This window comes from Hyperoodon ampullatus (assembly GCF_949752795.1).
Source record: "Hyperoodon ampullatus genome assembly, chromosome: 13".
In the NCBI taxonomy this organism is placed as follows: Eukaryota; Metazoa; Chordata; class Mammalia; order Artiodactyla; family Ziphiidae; genus Hyperoodon; species Hyperoodon ampullatus.
This window is the reverse complement of record NC_136926.1, coordinates 49,745,199-49,766,715: the sequence shown is the minus strand read 5'-3', so window position 1 is coordinate 49,766,715 and position 21,517 is coordinate 49,745,199. Positions and strand designations below refer to the sequence as shown.

The following is a 21,517-nucleotide window of genomic DNA, read 5'->3' as shown; positions in this document are numbered from 1 at the left end:
TTGTTTATTTTTGTTTTTATTTCCATTTCTCTAGGAGGTGGGTCAAAAAGGATCTTGCTGTGATTTATGTCATAGAGTGTTCTGCCTATGTTTTCCTCTAATAGTTTTATAGTGTCTGGCCTTACATTTAGGTCTTTAATCCATTTTTAGTTTATTTTTGTCTATGGTGTTAGGGAGTGTTCTAATCACATTCTTCTACATGTAGCTGTCCTGTTTTCCCAGCACCACGTATGAAAGAGGCTGCCTTTTCTTCATTGTATATTCTTGCCACCTTTATCAAAGATAAGGTGACCATATGTGTGTGGGTTTATCTCCGTGCTTTCCATCCTGTTCCATTGATCTATATTTCTGTTTTTGTGCCAGTGCCATACTGTCTTGATTACTCTAGCTTTGTAGTATAGTCTGAACACAGGGAGCCTGATTCCTTCAGCTCCGTTTTTCTTTCTCAAAATTGCTTTGACTATTTGGGATCTTTTGTGTTTCCATAAAACTTGTGAAATTTTTTGGTCTAGTTCTGTGAAAAATGCCATTGATAGTGTGATAGGGATTGCACTGAATCTGTAGCTTGCTTTGTGTAGTATACTCATTTTCACCATGTTGATTCTTCCAATCCAAGAACATGGTATATCTCTCCAACTGTTTGTATCATCTTTAATTTCTTTCATCACTGTCTTATAGGTTTCTACATACAGGTCTTTTGTCTCCTTAGGTAGGTTTATCCCTAGGCATTTTATTCTTTTTGTTTCAGTGGTAAATGGAAGTGTTTCCTTAATTTCTCTTTCAGACTTTTCATCATTAGTATATAGGACTGCAAGATATTTCTGTGCCTTAATTTTGTATCCTGTACTTTACCTAATTCGTTGATTAGCTCTAGTAGTTTTCTGGTAGCATCTTTAGGATTCTCTGTGTATAGTATCACGTCATCTGCAAACAATGACAGTTTTACTTCTTCTTTTCCGATGTGGATTCCTTTTATTTCTTTTTCTTCTCTGATTGCCGTGGGTAAAACTTCCAAAACTATGTTGAATAATAGTGGTGAGAGTGGGAAACCTTGTCTTGTTGCTGAACTTGGTGGAAAATGTTTCAGTTTTTCACCATTGAGAATGATGTTTGCTGTGGGTTTGTCTTGTATGGCCTTTCTTATATTGAGGTAAGTTCGCTCTTTGCCTACTTTCTAGAGAGTTTTTATCGTAAGTGGGTGTTGAATTTTGTCAAAAGCTTTCTCTGCATCTACTGAGATGACCATATGGTTTTTCTCCTTCAGTTTGTTGATATGGTGTATCACATTGATTGATTTGTGTATATTGAAGAATCCTTGCATTCCTGGAATAAACCCCACTTTATCATGGTGTATGACCCTCTTAACGTGCTGTTGGATTCTGTTTGCTTGTATTTTGTTGAGGATTTTTGCCTCTATGCTAATCATTGATATTGGCCTGTAGTTTTCTTTCTTTGTGACATCCTTGTCTGGTTTTGGTATCAGGGTGATTGATGGTGGCCTCGTAGAATGAGTTTGGGAGTGTTCGTCCCTCTGCTTTATTTTGGAAGAGTTTGAGAAGGATAGGTGTTAGCTCTTCTCTAAATGTTTGATAGAATTCACCTGTGAAGCCACCTGGTCCTGGGCTTTTGTTTGTTGGAAGATTTTTAATCACAGTTTCAATTTCAGTGCTTGTGATTCATCTTTTCTTATTTTCTATTTCTTCCTGATTCAGTCTTAGCAGGTTGTGCATTTCTAAGAATTTGTCTATTTCTTCCAGGTTGTCCATTTTATTGGCATAGAGTTGCTTGTAGTAATCTCTCATGATCTTTTGCATTTCTGCAGTGTCCGTTGTTACTTGTCCTTTTTCATTTCTAATTCTATTGATTTCAGTCTTCTCCCTTTTTTTCTTGATGAGTCTGGCTAATGGTTTATCAATTTTGTTTTTCTTCTTGAAGAACCAGCTTTTAGTTTTATTGATCTTTGCTATCGTTTCCTTCATTTGTTTTTCATTTATTTCTGATATGATCTTTATGATTTCTTTCCTTCTGCTAAATTTGGAGGGTTTTTGTTCTTCTTTCTCTAATTGCTTTAGATGCAAGGTTAGGTTGTTTATTCGAGATGTTTCCTGTTTCTTAAGGTAGGATTGTATTGTTATAAACTTCCCTCTTAGAACTGCTTTTGCTGCATCCCATAGGTTTTGGGTCGTCATGTCTCCATTGTCATTTGTTTCTAGGTATTTTCTGATTTCCTGTTTGATTTCTTCAGTGATCACTTCGTTATTAAGTAGTGTATTGTTTAGCCTCCCTGTGTTTGTATTTTTTACAGATCTTTTCCTGTAATTGATATCTAGTCTCATAGCGTTGTGGTTGGAAAAGATACTTGTTACAATTTAAATTTTCTTAAATTTACCAAGGCTTAATTTGTGACCCATGATATGATCTATCCTGGAGAATGTTCCATGAGCACTTGAGAAAAATGTGTATTCTGTTGTTTTTGGATGGAATGTCCTATAAATATCACTTAAGTCCATCTTGTTAAATGTATCATTTAAAGCTTGTGTTTCCTTATTTATTTTCATTTTGGATGATCTGTCCATAGGTGAAAGTGGGGTGTTAAAGTCCCCTACTATGCATGTGTTACTGTTGATTTCCCCTTTTATGGCTGTTAGTATTTGCCATATGTATTGAGGTGCTCCTATGTTGGGTGCATAAATATTTTCAGTTGTTATATCTTCTTCTTCGATCGATCCCTTGATCATTATGTAGTGTCCTTCTTTGTCTCTTCTAATAGTCTTTATTTTAAAGTCTATTTTTTATGATATGAGAATTGCTACTCCAGCTTTCTTTTGGTTTCCATTTGCATGGAATGTCTTTTTCCATCCCCTTACTTTGAGTCTGTATGTGTCTTTAGGTCTGAAGTGGGTCTCTTGTAGACAGCATATATATGGGTCTTGTTTTTGTATCCATTCAGCCAGTCTTTGTCTTTTGGTGGGAGCATTTAATCCATTCACATTTAAGGTAGTTATTGATATGTATGTTCCTATTCCCATTTTCTTAATTGTTTTGGGTTTGTTATTATAGCTCTTTTCCTTCTCTTGTGTTTCTTGCCTAGAGAAGTTCCTTTAGCATTTGTTGTGAAGCTGGTTTGGTGGTGCTGAACTCTCAGGTTTTGCTTGTCTGTAAAGTTTTTAATTTCTCCATCAAATCTGAATGAGATCCTTGCTGGGTAGAGTAATCTTGGTTGTAGGTTTTTCTTCTTCATCACTTTAAATATATCCTGCCAGTCCCTTCTGGCTTGTAGAGCTTCTGCTGAAAGATCAGCTGTTAACCTTATGGGGATTCCCTTGTGTGTTATTTATTGTTTTTCCCTTGCTGCTTTTAATATGTTTTCTTTGTGTTTAATTTTTCGTAGTTTGATTAATATGTATCTTGGCGTGTTTCTCCTTGGATTTAACCTGTATGGGACTCTCTGTGCTTCCTGGACTTGATTAACTATTTCCTTTCCCATATTAGGGAAGTTTTCAACTATAATCTCTTCAAATATTTTCTCAGTCCCTTTCTTTTTCTCTTCTTCTTCTGGAACCCCTATTATTCGAATGTTGGTCCATTTAATGTTGTCCCAGAGGTCTCTGAGACTGCCCTCAGTTCTTTTCATTCTTTTTCCTTTATTCTGCTCTGCAGTAGTTATTTCCACTATTTTATCTTCCAGGTCACTTATCCGTTCTTCTGCCTCAGTTATTCTGCTATTGATCCCATCTAGAGTATTTTAAATTTCATTTTGTGTGTTGTTCATTGTTGCTTGTTTCATCTTTAGTTCTTCTAGGTCCTTGTTAAATGTTTCTTGCATTTTCTCTATTCTATTTCCAAGATTTTGGATCATCTTTACTGTCATTATTCTGAATTCTTTTTTCAGGTAGACTGCCTATTTCCTCTTCTTTTGTTAGGTCTGGTGGGTTTTTATCTTGCTCCTTCATCTGCTGTGTGTTTTTCTGTCTTATTTTGCTTATCTTACTGTGTTTGGGGTCTCCTTTTTGCAGGCTACAGGTTTGTAGTTCCCGTTGTTTTTGGTGTCTGTCCCCAGTGGCTAAAGTTGGTTCAGTGGGTTGTGTAGGCTTCCTGTTGGAGGGGACTAGTGCCTGTGTTCTGGTGGATGAAGCTGGATCTTGTCTTTGTGGTGGGCAGGTCCACGTCTGGTGGTGTGTTTTGGGGTGTCTGTGGACTTATTATGATTTTAGGCAGCCTCTCTGCTAATGGGTGGGGTTGTGTTCCTGTCTTGCTAGTTGTTTGGCATAGGGTGTCCAGCACTGTAGCTTGCTGGTTGTTGAGTGAAGCTGGGTGCTGGTGTTGAGATGGAGATCTCTGGGAGATTTTCGCCATTTGATATTACATGGAGCTGGGAGGTCTCTTGTGGACCAGTGTCCTGAAGTTGGCTCTCCCACCTCAGAGGCACAGCACTGACTCCTGGCTGCACCACCAAGAGCCTTTCATCCACACGGCTCAGAATAAGAGGGAGAAAAAGTAGAAAGACAGAAAGACAGAAAGAAAGAAAAAAGAAAGAAAGAAAGAGTAAGATAAAATAAAATAAAGTTATTAAAATAGAAAATAATTATTATGAAAAAATATTTTTTAAGTTAAAAAAAATAGGACGGATAGAACCCTTGGACAAATGGTGAAAGCAGAGCTATACAGACACTTCTCACACAGAAGCATACACATACACACTCACAAAAAGAGGAAAGGGGGAAAAAAGTATAAACCTTGCTGTCAAGGTCCACCTCTTCAATTTGGGATGATTCGTTGTCTATTCAGGTACTCCACAGATGCAGGGTACATCAAGTTGATTGTGGAGATTTAATCCACTGCTCCTGAGGCTGCTGAGAGAGATTTCCCTTTCTCTTCTTTGTTCGCGCAGCTCCCGGGGCTCAGCTTTTGATTTGGCCCCACCTCTGTGTGTAGGCCGCCAGAGGGCGTCTGTTCTTCGCTCAGACAGGACGGGGTTAAAGGCGCCGCTGATTCGGGGACTCTGGCTCACTCAGGCCGGGGGGAGGGAGGGGCTCGATGTGGGTCGAGCCTGCGGCGGCAGAGGCCGGCGTGACGTTGCACCAGCCTGAGGCGCGCCGTGCGTTCTCCCGTGGAAGTTGTCCCTGGATCCCGGACCCTGGCAGTGGCGGGCTGCACAGGCTCCCCGGAAGGGAGGTGTGGATAGTGACCTGTGCTCGCACTCAGGCTTCTTGGTGGCAGCAGCAGCAGCCTTAGCGTCTCATGCCCATCTCTGGGGTCCGCGCTGTTAGCCGCGGCTCGCGCCCGTCTTTGGAGCTCCTTTAAGCATCGCTCTTAATCCCCTCTCCTCGCACACCAGGAAGGGTAAGCTGTGACAAAGCGAAAGAGAGGCATGGACATATATACACTACCAAACGTAAGGTAGATAGATAGTGGGAAGCAGCCGCATAGCACAGGGAGATCAGCTCGGTACTTTGTGACCGCCTGGAGGGGTGGGATAGGGAGGGTGGGAGGGAGGGAGACGCAAGAGGGAAGGGATGTGAGATCAGATGTATATGTATGACTGATTCACTTTGTTATAAAGCAGAAACTAATAAAAAAAATTTTTTTAAAAAGAGGGAAGAAAATGTCTCTTGCCTGTTCGGCAGGTCCAGATCTTTCCCTGGAATCCCTCCTGGGTAGCCATGGTGCACTAACCCCTTCAGGGTGTGTTCACGCTGCCAGTCTCTCCCTGCAATCGGACCGAAGCCCGAACCTCAGCTCCCAGCCCCGCCTGCCTCGGCGGGTGAGCAGACAAGCCTCTCGGGCTGGTGAGTGCCGGTCGGCACCGATCCTCTGTGCGGGAATCTCTCCGCTTTGCCCTCAGCACCCGTGTTGCTGCGCTCTCCTCCGCAGCTCTGAAGCTTCCCCTCCGCCACCCGCAGTCTCCGCCCGCGAAGGGGCTCCTAGTGTGTGGAAACCTTTCCTCCTTCACAGCTTCCTCCCACTGGTGCAGGTCCCGTCCCTATTCTTTTGTCTCTGTTTATTCTTGTTTCTTTTGTCCTACCCAGGTACGTGGGGGAGTTTCTTGCCTTTTGGGAGGTCTGAGGTCTTCTACCAGCGTTCAGTACGTGTTCTGTAGGAGTTATTCCACGTGTAGATGTATTTCTGATGTATCTGTGGGGAGGAAGGTGATCTCCGCATCTTACTCTTCTGCCATCTTCCTCGAAGTCCCAGAAGCATATCATATTTAGAGTTTCTCCCCTAGACAAAGACTCACATTTCTCTTAAAGTCAAGGTCATCAGTAACGGCCTGTGCTAATATAGCAGCCACTAACCACATGTGGTTATTATTATGATTGCTATTATTGATGATGATATTGCTGTCATTTACTACTAATACTTATTTTTAAAGTGAGACAAATGAAACAAGATTAAATATTTAATATGCAAGTTAAAAGGATTCTAAAATAGATATCAGGCTTGGCAATTTTGTTATATCAATTGTTTTTTTATTGTCTATAGCCTAGGATGGTGAAATTATTACCAAATATTGTGAAAATATTTATGTAACCCCACTCCCTTGTAAATAAAAACAGTAATAGTGCCTTAAAGCCACTACAGTATTGTAATCATTTGAATTGTCAGTGATAGAATTAATGATTGGGAGTTCAGTTCACTTCCAAGGCTCACTTTCACCTAAATTTGAACTCTGAGAAGAAAAATATGTTCTTCTAAAGACATATGAGATAGTATTACAGTAAATTTAGGGTTTGGGGGAAAATACATTAATAGTATATATAACATTTTTCATTTTTTTAAAAGTACCTAACAAAATCTAATTATTATTTACATTAGATGTTCTGAGATATGATACCTACATTTACCTTTTGTTATTTTAATTGTAGGACTGAAGTGGGATATTGGAAGATGAATTTTGCCCTTTGAAGATTTCTCCTTTAGGGTGATAGGTTAATAATTTAAGTAGTTGTGTTTGAACCTTTAAAAGAAGAGTTAAACCAGGGATTCACATCTTTACTTATCAAGTCAAAAGACTTCTGTAATATGATTATATTCTCACCTTGTAATGAAAGATAAAAGCAGTATCACTGACATCTATCTCTAGAAGCTTCAAGAACATACAGTTTGTTGGATTCTTCCTCTTAAAAGTGGTATAATCATTTAAGCTTCAGGTTGAAAGAAACCTGAAATGTCATTCCTAGCACATATTTCTGTCATCATTTGTAAATAAAAATGAAAGCCTTGACAAATTGGTTAAAATACATATCAAATTCTCTCAGGAGCAATTCCTTCACATTGAAGTATATAGTAACTTCAAATAAAATGGGCTACTTTTGACTTACAGCTTCTCTTTCTAAGTGGAATAAGCAGAATGATGGTGCAATTATTTTTTCAGTTAGAGAAACTTCAGTAACCATTGGCACCCTAGGCACATGTTCCAGAAAAAAAATATGAGAATCAGTTGTTCCAAACCCATTTTAGAATGATGGCTTATACTCTCTTCCCTACCCCCACTCCTTCAGATTTTGTGTAGTCTGACCAATATTTCTCTTATTTTTTTTTGCTTGGAAATGTGCGTTAATACCTAAGATAATTTGTTATCTGTTTAGTGTTGAATCTCTCAGTATGTTTTCAATGCATGTTTCTAAGACCCTCCATCCTCAGAAAAATTGCTTCTTATAGATGACTTCTTATGGTGAATAAATTAAATTGTATTCATCAGAATAAAAAGTTTTATGTTTAGAATAGCAAGAGAGCTGCCTTTTCTACTTCTGACTCACCATGTAACAGTGGTACTAGTAATTAAAATTTATAATCAATATGTAAAATAAAACTAATAGTAATAATAAGGGTAAAAGAAAACAACTGTATATGAAAAGGAAGTAAGGAAGGTAGAATGTGTTTTTTGGATAAGGAAAGGTATGAAGGCCATTTTTTGGCTTGGTTTTGGGTTTTTGGTGGGTTTTTTGTTGTTGTTGTGTATTGGGTTTTGGGATTTTTTTGCTTTTTTGTTTTGGTAAGGGAGAAAAGTAATTTTTTCCTAACTAAAATGATTGTTCCAGAATAAGAAAGCAAAAAAAAAAAAAAAAAAACAATGATAGGACAAAAGCTGAATGGATATAGAAAGGTACAGAGATTTGTGGAAAAGAAGTTTTATGTGTGAGTTCAAAGCTGGCTAAAATTGAATAGGTTTATTTATAAGTGTTTTTAAAAAGAGTTCAAAACTAGGATTTAATTTTCTGTCCATTAAAAGGCACAAAAGTTCTTAGATTATTGGTCTGCTTTTAATAAAAGATTATAAAAGGTTTATCATTACCTTTAATGTAATCTGCCTAGGAAACAATGATTCTGTGTCTTATGAAAATAGTTCCTCTGTAGTTGGTAGTGTTTGGTGATTGTTTTATAATATATACAAATGTAGAATATGTGGCTATTGAACACTTGAAATATGACTAGTGTGAGATGGGCTGTAAGTGTAAAATGTGCTAGATTTCAAAGATAAATTTTTTTAAAAAAAGAATGCACACTCTCTCATTAATATAAAAAAATAAAACCAAATGGAACCAACCTTGAAAATTTCCTGAGCAGACAAGACCAGTTTAGTCATACAAGCAAACCTTAATTTAGATTATTTTGTGAGACTGACTTGACCTGGGTCATTTCTTGCTTGTGTCTCTGAAAAACCATAAGCAAAACTTAAACTGTTACCCAAAATTGAAATGAGGTAACAATTAACTGATTCCCTACCATTACCATTTAAGAAAATTCTAGGGATCAGACCAGATGGCACACAGTGTCTGGTAATCACACTTTTAATGATGCTAAGAATGCCCAGTAGATTCAGTAATGAATAACTGATATTTAAAAAAAATAACTTGCTGAATTCAGTGAAGTTGCAGGATACAAAATCAATATATAGAAATCTGTTGCATTTCTATGCATTAATAATGAACTACCAGAAAGAGAAATTAAGAAAACTATCCCATTTACAATTGCATCAAAAAGAATAAAATAATTATGAATAAATTTAACCAAAGAGGTGAAATTCTCTGATCACAGAGTAAGCAAACTTTCTTTAAAAGTAAAGTTAAGCTTCCTATCTGTGGGAATTTTTCTAGGTCTGGAGTTGGCAGTTCTGTTCAGGTGAGAAATGTGAGAAAAGGAAAGTGCAAATATATCTCTAAGAAGGTCTTTGCTAAGGATGGTCACATGTTATCTCCAGAGGAATGAGTGGAATATATAACTAAGACAAAAATCTAATCTTGTCCCCATAAACCAACACCTGTGTTTTGAGGATAAGCAGGTATATATTTTCCATAGGGCATAAGTTGTGATTCTTTATCTTTGTATTTTTTAAGATCTAATTTGGATATTTTGGATTTACACATGGAATCTGAAAATAATTGTTCCTGAAGGGGAGGCTTGTTTAGGGTATGATCATCCAAAGTTTTTATTGAGGTGGCACAGGTTTATGAGGCAATGACTGCCATATTTTATGTGGGTTATTAGGAGGCCTCTAGTAATTACTATTGCCTGAATCTATATTATCACCCCAATACCCATATTCCCCCATTTGTTAAAAATGACTATTTTTTTTTAAACTTCCATCATTCTTTGGCAAAGACTAGTATTTTGTTTTACTAATTTATTTATTTATTTTTGGTGTGTTGGGTCTTTGTTTCTGTGCGAGGGCCTTCTCTAGTGTGGCAAGTGGGGGCCACTCTTCATCGCGGTGCACGGGCCTTTCACTGTCGTGGCCTCTCTTGTTGCGGAGCACAGACTCCAGACGCACAGGCTCAGTAGTTGTGGCTCACGGGCCTAGTTGCTCCGTGGCATGTGGGATCCTCCCAGACCAGGGCTCGAACCTGTGTCCCCTGCATTAGCAGGCAGATTCTCAACCACTGCTCCACCAGGGAAGCCCTAAAAAGGACTATTTTTAGAGCAGTTATAGATTCACAGCAAAATTGATAGGAAGGTACAGAGATTTCCCATATTCCCACTTCCCTTTACACATGTATAGTTTCTCTGTTATCAGCATCACTGACCAGAGTGGTACACATGTTACAATTGATGAACCTAAACTGATGAATTATAATTACCCAAAGTCCATAGTTTATATTAAGTTTCACTCATGGTATTGTACATTTATGGATTTGTACAAATGTGTAATGACATGTATGCACAACTATAGTATCATACATAGTATTTTCATCACCCTAAAAATCTTCTGTGCTCCATCTATTCATCCCTCCCCACACCCTAAACCCTGGCAACCACTGATCTTTTTACTGTGCCTAGTTTTGCCTTTTCTAGAATGTCATATAGTTGAAAACATACAATATATAGTCTTTTCCATTGGCTTCTTTCACTTAGTAACTTGTATTTAAGGTTCTTCTGTGTCTTTTCATGACTTGATAGCTCATTTCTTTTAGTATTAAATATTATTCCATTATCTGGTCAACCACAGTTTATTTACCCATTTACCAACTGAAGCACGTCTTGGTTGTTTCCAGGTTTTGGCAATTATGAATAAAGCTGCTAGAAACATTAATGTGCAGGTTTTGTGTAGAGATAAAATTTTAATTCCTTGGGTAAATACCAAGGAGCACAATTGCTGGATCATACGATGAATATGTTTAGTTTCGGAAGAAAAAGCAAAACTATTTTCCAAAGTGGCAGTACTGTTTTATATCCTACCAGCAATGCATGAGAGTTTCTGTTGCTTCACATCCTCTCCAGCATTTAGTGTTGTCAGTGTTCCAGATTTTGACCATTTATTAGGTGTGTAGTGATATTGTTGCTTTAATTTGCATTTCCCCAATGATATACGATGTGGAGCATCTTTTCATATGCCTATTTGCCATCTGTATATCTCCTTAGGTGAGGTGTCTCTTAAGGTCTCTGGCCCATATTTTAATCAGGTTGTTTGTTTTCTTATTGTTGAGCTTCAGTGTTCTTTGTAGATTTTGGATAACTGTCCTTTTACAGATGTGTCTTTTGCAAAGATTTTCTTTCAGTCTGTGGCTTATCTTCACTCCCCAATATTTTAAGACCAAAGACTTTGTAGTAAAAGGAAAACTACAGTCTGAAGTGCCAACTCTGTAGAGAACCTTTCTTAGATGCTGTGAAGGAAAAGGTGGAAGGCTGTATGTTGATTCCTATCTCAGTCTAGCTTGAAAGAAAATGCATATTAACATGAAAAGGAAAGTAGAGAGCAATTGTGGTGTTTAATTCTGTGTCCAGTGCCATTGGGTATTAAGAGTTCACAGTGGAGGGAAAGATTGAAGTTGACTGAGGTAGAAGTGGGAATCTTTGTGGAAATTGAACTTAATCTGATTGACCTTGAAAGCTAGTTAGTTCTTCAACAGTGAGATAGGTGAGAAATGACACTCCATCTGAGAAACATAATTCAGTGTTACAAAACTTTCAGTTTATATCATAGAAGAAAAAACTTTGATTATGCTCTAGATTTAGATCCTGAATATTCTCAGATCTGTGACGGGTTTTCTTTACCTTGAGTGACTAGGACTATAAATCCTTCGTGGTTCCAAGTGGTACTGTTAGTAGCAGATGGCTGGCTTCTGTGTCTCACATCATATCTAAAAAGAATAGATTAGCCCAGCATATTTTCATCCAGATAAGTGTATTATAACACTTTAAAATATTACACATTGCCATTTAAAAAGCATATATAGTATATTTTTCAAACTTATGGAATATTTGCCTTATATTTGATTAGGTAATTCCACCTTGTTAATGATCTGAACTGTAAAAATATACCTTTTTTTCACTTTTAATGTCAGTGACCTATTCTAGTTTTTTTTATCCCTCCTCTGATTATACAGTAATAATATATTAGTGCAATCCTCAAAGCATGCAACACGTATGCTATCATTGTATGGAGGCATTTTTGAGCGCTGATGATTTAAAATTTCCCATTGTAAATGCTTTCAAAAGCATTAGACTATGTTGATAGATTTGAAGATAGCTGCTGTTGTTTACAGAATTATTTTCTATTTAGCTGGGGTCACCTAGGTATCTAAGTCATCATATGTGAAATTTGGGTCATTAATTTGACCTTGTAATGATTGATTTCTGTACTAGTCCAGGCTCCATTGCAAATTATCTAAATTCAGATTTAAGCAAAAATATAAAGTGGGGGGATGGAGAGGATATAGTATCACACAGCTGAAAGGTCCATGGGTTAATTTAATTTCAGGCACAGTTGAATCTAGATGCTCAAATGATGTTATCAGGTCTATTTCTATTCTTCTTAGCTCTGCTGGATTCAACTTGATTTTAGTTACAGGCACACTTTCTTCACTTGCAGGTGAAGTCAAGGCACTCATGCCTAGGAGAGAGGAGGTTGTTGCCCATAGGATTGGCACTTGGACCTGGCAAAGCAGGGGCTGATTCTGAAAGGAACAGGTGTTGGGCTAACAAACAAGTTAAAGCTACCACAGCAGGACCAATGGTTGGTCTTGGACACAATTACCAACGTTCGTGAAAATTGTCTTGGTTGGCATTCATCTTCTTTTGTACATTACAAGCACTAAGCTTAACAAATGGCTAGGAGGAAGCCTATTTGCTTTTTTCTAAACCAAAATCAGATGCCATCTTTCGACTCATAGACAAATTATAAACTGATTTTAAAACATGTTTTCCTAGCAGTCCTAGTGTCAGTATTTTCTATAGTCCTTCTTGGGCAAATCAATTAAATATACCTACCCCTCAGTTTCCTTATCTGTTTCAAGAATACTAATGCAGTTAGACTGACTAAGCTCTGAGGTCATTTCTATTTCAAAGAATATGTGATTCAGTGATTCTTTTACAAAACTGATTACAGGTTGGTTTTTTTTTTTTTTTGGAATATGTATATTGAATGGAAACAGTAATTGCTCTCAAAAAGCTAAATTCAATAAATCTTTCTGCAGTTATGGAAATGTACTATGTGGCTATTAAGCACTTGAAATGTGATTGATGTGACTGAGAAAATGAATTTTTAATTTGATTCCATTTAAGCTAATTTTGATTTAAATTAAAATAGCCACAGCTCTAGAATTATCAACTTATTTAAACCAGATTTTTGAGAAATGATTGACATTAAAAATAAAACAAAATTTATAAGCTGTGCAAGGAACTTCAAAGCAGCAATTTCCCATTTTCTTTTCAGTCCCCTGCACATAGCTATTCAAGCTACGACTCGGGCAAAAATGAGAGTGTAGACCGAGGTGCTGAGGACCTGTCTCTAAACAGGGGAGATGAGGATGAAGATGACCACGATGACCACGAAGATTCTGAGAAAGTTAACGAGACAGATGGCGTTGAGGCCGAGCGGCTGAAAGCTTTTAATGTGAGTCCTGCCACCCTACCATTATGGCTCAATTTTTACCACTTCACTTTCATGTTGTTGCTTGTTGGTAACCGTGGCTACTTTAGAGACATGTTTGTTTAATTTACAGAAGGATTTAAAAAGTACATGAAACACTCTTAGCCAACCAGACACCAGAATTGCTGTGTTTTGTTTAGAATTTTAAAGCCAAATGTGAGCTGAAAACTGCACTTGTGCTGTGTGAGTATGCATGTTTACCTAGCGGATGAAGGGAGCCTCAGCTTATCCCTTGGAAGCGTCTGCCCGTCATCCGTTATTTTGTTTGCTTTCCCAGCTTACCTAATTATGCATGAAAAAAGAGTCAATTGTTTGTTTTCCGAGATTAGTATACTGTGCAGTGTAGCAATGTAAACAGTCATATTATTAATAGAGAATTTTATGGGGTGCTTAATCGTCACAGTCTACTGTTATTTCTTGATTTTTTTCTACGCAATAGTCTATACTTTTCTGTCTGTCTGTCTGTCTGCCTTTCTCTCTCTCTTTCTCTCCCTATTTTTTAACCCAACCATTTAGAAAGTCTGTAAAGGGTGTTTGCTTAAAATTTCTGGCTTTCCATTGCAAAGTTCTCCAGTGCATAAACCAGACAAGAGTATTTTCCTATCAGTAATCAAGACAGGAAGCTAGGAACAGCAGAGAGCAGCCCTCCAAACCCTTCTCCTCTGTCTCCCTCTTGCCAACAGATGTTTGTCAGGCTGTTTGTAGATGAAAACTTGGACCGAATGGTCCCAATCTCTAAGCAGCCCAAAGAAAAGATCCAGGCTATCATTGACTCATGCAGGCGACAATTCCCTGAGTATCAAGAGCGTGCCCGAAAACGCATACGTACTTACCTCAAGTCCTGCAGGCGGATGAAAAGAAGTGGTTTTGAGATGGTGAGTTTTGAATTAAAACACAGCCCTAGATTCCATCCAAATCCCACATGTAACCATGACACAATTTTTTTTTTTCATCTTAGTGTCTTTTTAATTTTTTCCATAACGTCAGGTCCAAGGGGTTTTTGTTTGCTTGTGTGTTTTTTCTCCTTTTCATCTTCCTGAAGTATTTATCCCCTTTGTTGATTCAATAAGACATACCTCGTGAGATCAGTGCTCCCAAGCCTAGGTACCATGTCCTAGGAAATGAGGGTCATGTGAGTGAACAGCAGTGAGAGCCAGCGTCTCATTCTTGTGTGTTTCCTTTCTGTTACTGCTAAAGCAGATCTAAGGTTATTCAAGTCTTGAACTGAAGCACCAGTCGTTGCTTTAGACGGCCTGTGAGAATGGCTTTCTCTGGGACAAAAGGAAATGGATGGATCCATCTAAGTAATAGTATTTTCATACCAACAGTTAACAAATAGCAGGCCTTGAAAATAAAGGTCAGGGAATGAAAATCCTTATGTGAAAAATAAGGCCTTTGTGTACTCGGTATATTTGTGTGCTTGTCTCGTGGATGGTTAACATGAGCGTTTAGATTCAGCTGGGCTTTTTATAGATGGATGGTATTATGCCAGTGTTAGATTTTTATGGGCAAAAATTAGATATCAGTGTTATTTGACCTTTATTCTATCTCACCTTGATGGAATTGTTATACCTAGAAGTAGTTTTTACAATGTATTTTAAAACTTTCTTTATATTTTTATGTATTTGAGTGGACATGTATTAGAAATTTTCTGAAACTATTTTCATTGTACTTTTGAGAAGGCTCCATAAAAGCCAAGATTCTCCGTGCTTGTGATTGGTGCCTCCAATTTATTAGGTGTGATGGAACAGGGGTTGGTATAGATATAGGAGAGGTTTCAGAGTATGCCAATAGGAGAAATAGTTTTCCAGATATAAATGAAGTGAATAACAAGTAATACCTCCTATATTATCTATTTTTCTACAATGGCTTATAAAAATATCTTTGATATTTTTAAAAGAAAAACGACTGTTTCTTATAGAGAGGCAGTCTGCCAAGATGGTCACTAACACAAGGTTCGGTCCCTGGAGAGCTTGGTCTGGAGTTCAGGATCCACCAGTTTGTAGCTATGTGACCCAGGCAATGTACTTCAACTTTCTGAGCTCAGGTCCCTACTCTGGAAGTGAGAATAATTCCTAACTTATAGTGCTGACAGGATTATATAAATTGTCATGTAAAGCTCAACAAGTCATTTCTGACACATAGTAACCACTCAATAAATCTGAATTCTGAAAATATAATCAACCAAATATTATTTAATCCATCGTCTGAAAAAAGCTACCCAAAATATTTGTATTATAAAATTACAGAACACTACATTTAAGAATTTGCTTACTTCTTAGAATAACTATATTGAAGTTGGAGTTTGTTGTGCCTAAGTTATTTTAAAATAAAATAACATAGCTGTGCCTGATGAAATTAAATTATGACAGTCGAGGTGGTATGGTATAAGAGAGGAGAGATTGCTTGAAGAAAATACAGCTACTTCCCCCATTATTGAATTTTTTAAAAGTTATTGTCACCCAATAGGAGAAAGATGACAGACAAAAAGGATATCTAACCAGGAATAAAAGCACAGAATCCTGGCTTTGACATCGGTTCATCATCAAATTGGCAGTTGATGTAAAATTCCAATAGAAACTAAGTATGTCTCATTCAGTGCACAATGCACAATATATACTTTCCTCTTTCAGTAACAATAAAGATAATAATGTTATATACCAAGATTTTATTTTACCAGCATCTGGCACTACTATTTCTTCTAAATCTTTTAATGTTATTTAGAGATTCTTTTCTTTGGTAAAATTTATCTTATTTTCCATTTATTAATAATTCTTTAAAAGACAAAAATCATTATCATGTAGAATTCTTAATTTCTCAAAGGTGTATTTGAGATAGTCACAGGTTTTTTATTAGTTGTATTTATTTACCAAATATGAACATCTATTTGATATAAACTTTGTGCTATGCATAGAGAAAGACAAAAAGTTAATATAAAATCAAGTAGGTTTACAAACTAATCTTGAAGGAACTAATGCTGTAAAGAAATGCTATTGTATTTCATATTTAATAATTTTCATTTGTTCATTTTTTGTTCACTTATTCAATATATGTATAATGTGCATAACATCATGAAAAGTAATGAGAAATACAAAAGATGCCTGACTTGTTAATTAAGAAAATTTAACATGTTCCCTGATCATCATGATTCTTTGAGATTACAAGTTGTGGGAAGTGAAGTGCTTAAGTAATAATATAAGGCCTAATATAAATAAATGTTAAATGAACAACACAGATGAAAATTGATATTGTAGTTTAGCCCATTTTTAAAAAATGCATTGCTCAGTAATGCACTATTGGAATAAAAATTAAATTTGCCATCTAGTTAACACTTGGAATTTTGATTGGCTTTATGTATCACTTCATCGTCATGGAGCATGTCATCATTTTGAACACTCATCCTTACCTGGAACAAATAGGAAAAGGCATGACTAGGGCAGATAGTAATTACAACTAAATATTATACATTAATTTTTTTTGCCTTCATAATTTTAAATTTTAATATAAGATAATATCCACGGTTTTTAAAAATTGAAACATTAAAAAATATTTTCTTATATTGTTTTTGCTGTAGGTAGATGTGAAGAAAATGTATCATTTTTAATATATGATTATCTTTACATGCCAGTTATTTTGTAGTACTTAGTAAGTCAACAAAGCAACCTAAAGAAGTTTTTAATATATTTGTAAAGTAGAATCATAGGAGTATTTGATAGGGGACTCCGTATTATAAAATGAAAGTGGCATTCAGCAAGCTTGGCTCATCCAGTTACTTAGGATCTCTAATCCAGCAGACTCTTTAAGTAAAGCAAAACACAAAATATTGAATTATGTGTTCCCTACTGACTTTGATTAAGAAATTCAAAGAGATATTCCCATAGAAGTGGTTTATCACAACTTATATTAGTATTATACTTGACAATGTTGACATTCACTCTAATTTTCTGCTGCTAATACAAAATCTATTCATGTTTAATTAGTCTACACTATCCCTTAAGAATTTACAACACAAGTACTTTTCATTGACTTCACTGAATGCATACAAATATTAGAGTATATATTTATGCATTCTTATTTCACTGAAATTATTAAGACCCCAAAGGTCTTAATTGCTGAAGTAGCTGAAATGTTTATGTCATTGCTCCAAACAGTCTCTATAATGCATGAAATTAAATAACCATATTATGATACTTTTCTATACACTTTCACTAATTCAGTGTTCCCAATCATCTCAAATCATAAATTCTTCAGTGGTGAATATAAAAGGATATGTTTTATGAAAAATAAATCCAATAAGTTTGATACAGAGTACTGTCTTACTTTTTATTAGATTTTAAGAACCAATGAGTTAAGCAGCCCTTATATTAATCCTTAGACAAATATATCAAATCATTATTGATTCTATTATACAGCGTTGACTCTCAAATTACTTCAGCTAATTTTCTGAAGAATATTTGTTGATTGTTTCAGAAAAGAAATGTATTTCTCCAAGGTGTCCTGATCTTAAATTCAAGAACACCTATAATAGATAAAGCCATAAAAGGAAAGCTTTATAAACAATGTGAGGTTACCCCATACCTAAGTATTATTTGTGTTATGTGATATGATTTCTCTTTTTATTTTCTGAGTTTGCATTGTTTAGAGACTCTTTCACCATGCTGCTTATATTTAGACGTATTTTTATAGAACTCAGATGAAAATATTTGGGGGAGATAGTCTAAGAGACTTTCAGTCCATCCTTCCTCCTGTATCTCATATCTTGACACTATATCAAGTTAGGTCAAGTGGCCTAGATATTTGAATTCAGTAAACTCAGCCACTTGAAATATTACCTATTAATTTGCTTTTTAATATTATTTATTTGACTATATTTGTTTGAAGAATTAAATCTCATGCTTCTTTTTTTTTTTTTTTTTTTGTTTTGCGGTACACGGGCCTCTCACTGTTGTGGCCTCTCCCGTTGCGGAGCACAGGCTCCGGACGCACAGGCCCAGTGGCCATGGCTCACGGGCCCAGCCGCTCCACGGCACGTGGGATCCTCCCGGACCGGGGCACGAACCCGCGTCCCCTGCATCGGCAGGCAGACTCTCAACCACTGCACCACCAGGGAAGCCCCTAAGTTCTTTATTCATAGTATTTCTTTTTAATTACAGCCTATAATACCCTCCTCAGTAATTTTGATATCTGATTTCACAGTTCTTTCATTAGAAAATAAATATTTAATGTTTAGAAAATGGTACATTTTTGAGGGAATTTGACTACTTAACATCCTTTGCCTCTACTTGTCTGATGCAGACTAAAGTAGAGAGATCAGAATTCGTCTTCAATTCACAGCTTTCATAGATATCATAGGCATTGCAAAAGCTACAGTGACACTATTCATTCTTTAGCAAATAGAGCTATTATAAAAAATGAATTAAAGTGCTTCTTTAAACTAAAAATTTGATTGGAAATATACTGAGCCCTTCATACAAGATCTTGGTTTAAAACTTTATACCTGTGTGACCATTATTATTCACAATATTCTTCATGCATCGTGAGCACAACTGTACAGGTTTCTCTCTTTGTGAGCAGTTAACTTAATTGATGCTAATTAGTATGAATTCCCCACCTGCTATTTGTACCAATTTTTGCCCTCTCTTTTATAAATGTCATCTACCATCCCCCAGGATACTTTCATACCATCCTCTAAGTTATTTATTCATAGTATTTCTTTTTAATTACATCCTATAATACCTTTCTTAATTTTGATAGCTAATCTGCACTCACAGACAGTTCTTTAGCTTTCTCAGTTTCAGTGATCTGTATCACTCTAGCCATTATTAGCATGGGTATTTCTTAGTCTTTACTTTCACTCAAAGAGCTTGCACAAGCTATATTAAAATTTTTTCACAATCATCTACAATTTTTCAAGTATTCCCTGCTGCCTTTACAGAGGAAGTGTCTTGGTCTTATTGCTCTGGATAACGCTTCACTTCTGCTCCCCTGTCATTTCACCTCCTTCAAAACATGGCTTCTACGACCATCCCAATGGTCATATTTTCAGTTTTCCCTTTTCACTGAGTTTTCCCTTTTCTTCTCTTCTGCTTTATAAAAAGTGTCCAAATTCAAAAAAAATTAATCTTATAACTTCTATAATCTTTCTTTGAGGACTCAATGCATCCATCTTTCTTTGCCATGCTTACTGAAATATTTTATACTCACAGATTACACCTGTTCCCACCAAATCCCTTAAATTCAGACTCTGGTTCTTACCACTATATTGAATTAGTTCTTATGAAGATCACATGACTACCTTTGCACCAAATCCAAAAATTGCATCCTCAACTATAAATCACCCCATTTTCTTAAGACTCTATTTTCTATTTCTATTCATGTACCTTTTTCTTGATTTGGGGCTTTTCTTAAGATTCTGTGCTTGGCCATATACCGCATATTACCCTCTCCACAGCTGCAGAGGTCTACCCCTGTATACAGTACTCTACTCTCAAAGTAGATCCCAGTCATATACAAAGCCTTGGTATTTCATTCCACATTCTAGTCAGATGCTAGGCAACTGTGTTATTATATCCTCACTGAATTCTCTATATTCTCTATCACCCATTCTCTCCACTGATCTTCCACCTCATCTACGAAATCAATAGTAAATTCCTCTTGACTTATCTATTTCCAGCAATCGCACCACTGTTGTCATGTACACCAGTGTTCATAAGCTTGGAATGAGATTTGACTCTCTTTATACCTCTGACTTGCATTCTACCACTGGCTAAATTCTGTTTATTTTTCCTTTGTTGTCTTTCCCAAATCAGTCCCATAATTTTGAATTTTCTCAGGTATCATTTTAGTTCTAACCTTTCAAATCTCATACCTATACTCTTGCATAATCCTTCTAACTCAACTACCTACTTCCATCTTATACTACCCTCTAATTCATAAACAGAGACAGAGCTAGGATTTGCACCTGAAAATTATGAAATTTGGGACCTTTTTTTCAAAAGAAAAGTAATATAAAATTATGAGCACAAATTAGGTAGAAGGATGAATATTTATCTGCAGTTAGAAAAAAGCCACACCTAATACATTTTTTTAAAAAGAGAAATCTTGAAGATTCAAATCTTTTTCTTCAGAAAAAGAACAAATACTAGAACACTTACAACATCAAGAAACTCAAGTAGTCCCATCCAGTTGAAGAACCCTGGTGCCTGGACTTCATTGGCTTTATGATAAATCTGCCTTTGCTCCTGGAGTAGTCTTCCTCAATTCTGGCTTTGATACTGTCAAACTTTTGTCATCTCAGGACAAATTCCAAATTTCTTACTATAGTTTGTCACAGTATGCCCTTTTGAAACTGAGACACCAAGATTAAATTCCTGTACAATTTTATGGATGTTTCTGAGTCTCCATTTTTCTAAAGGAGAGGGCTCTTGAGGTATTACATGTGATAATGTAAATAAAATGGTTAGCATATAATCTGGCCCCTTTCTACCCTTTCTTCTAATATGCTCAATTATTTCCTTTAATGTCTTAGTTATCACAGGGAACTGCTACTCTTTCTCTCAGTGTGTGCTCTCTTGGTTCACTGATTTTTCCTGATTCAGGGTTCATGGGTACTATTCTCTCTTTATTTACTAAATTATTTTATTTACTAAAATTGAAGAGTAACTAAAGTGTAAAGAATACAACCATCATTGCTTTCAGAGTTACTGATCAATGGATCTTTTAGTTTAAGCAAAATGTTGACCTGAGTCTCATGGAATACCGCCTCACACACCCCACTCACCATCCCTCTACAAATACATACAAACCCTGAGTAAAATATAACAATTTTTAAATACCTATATAAGCTCAAAGGAAAGAAAAGGAAATTCCCAGGGCTTGAAATTAATAGAAGACTCATAGCCAGAGTTGTAAGCCCTTAATTTGATAAGGTAACAGAGTAGGAAGATAGAAAAAGTGAATTTAAGCCCAAACAGATCAGGGCTGGGATTTGAAAGCCAATTCAAGTTCAGGAGATGTGGATTTGGGTTCATGACTAGGCAGGAACATGAACTGAGAACTGTATAAAAACTGGGACCCTGGAAAGGACTACTCTTCCATTAAAGGGGAATTAGAAGCATCAAATTACAACTTCAAAAAATGAAATGACAG

General features: G+C 36.4%; 1 protein-coding gene across 5 annotated transcripts in view; it reads left to right on the top strand.

The window, feature by feature from the left end:
- Positions 1-21,517, top strand: part of NOL4 (nucleolar protein 4) — a gene marked incomplete at both ends in the record, with an annotated part of 375,288 nt that overhangs the window by 264,565 nt on the left and 89,206 nt on the right. For 3 of the 5 annotated variants that reach the window (XM_079717454.1, XM_079717453.1, XM_079717452.1), the window contains one exon: positions 13,154-13,333. In XM_079717454.1, coding sequence (XP_079573580.1) covers positions 13,154-13,333 — 180 coding nt within the window. Of the gene's footprint in view, positions 1-13,153; positions 13,334-14,052; positions 14,245-21,517 lie in introns of all 5 variants that reach the window. The other 2 variants (XM_079717451.1, XM_079717450.1) reach the window with 1 other exon arrangement.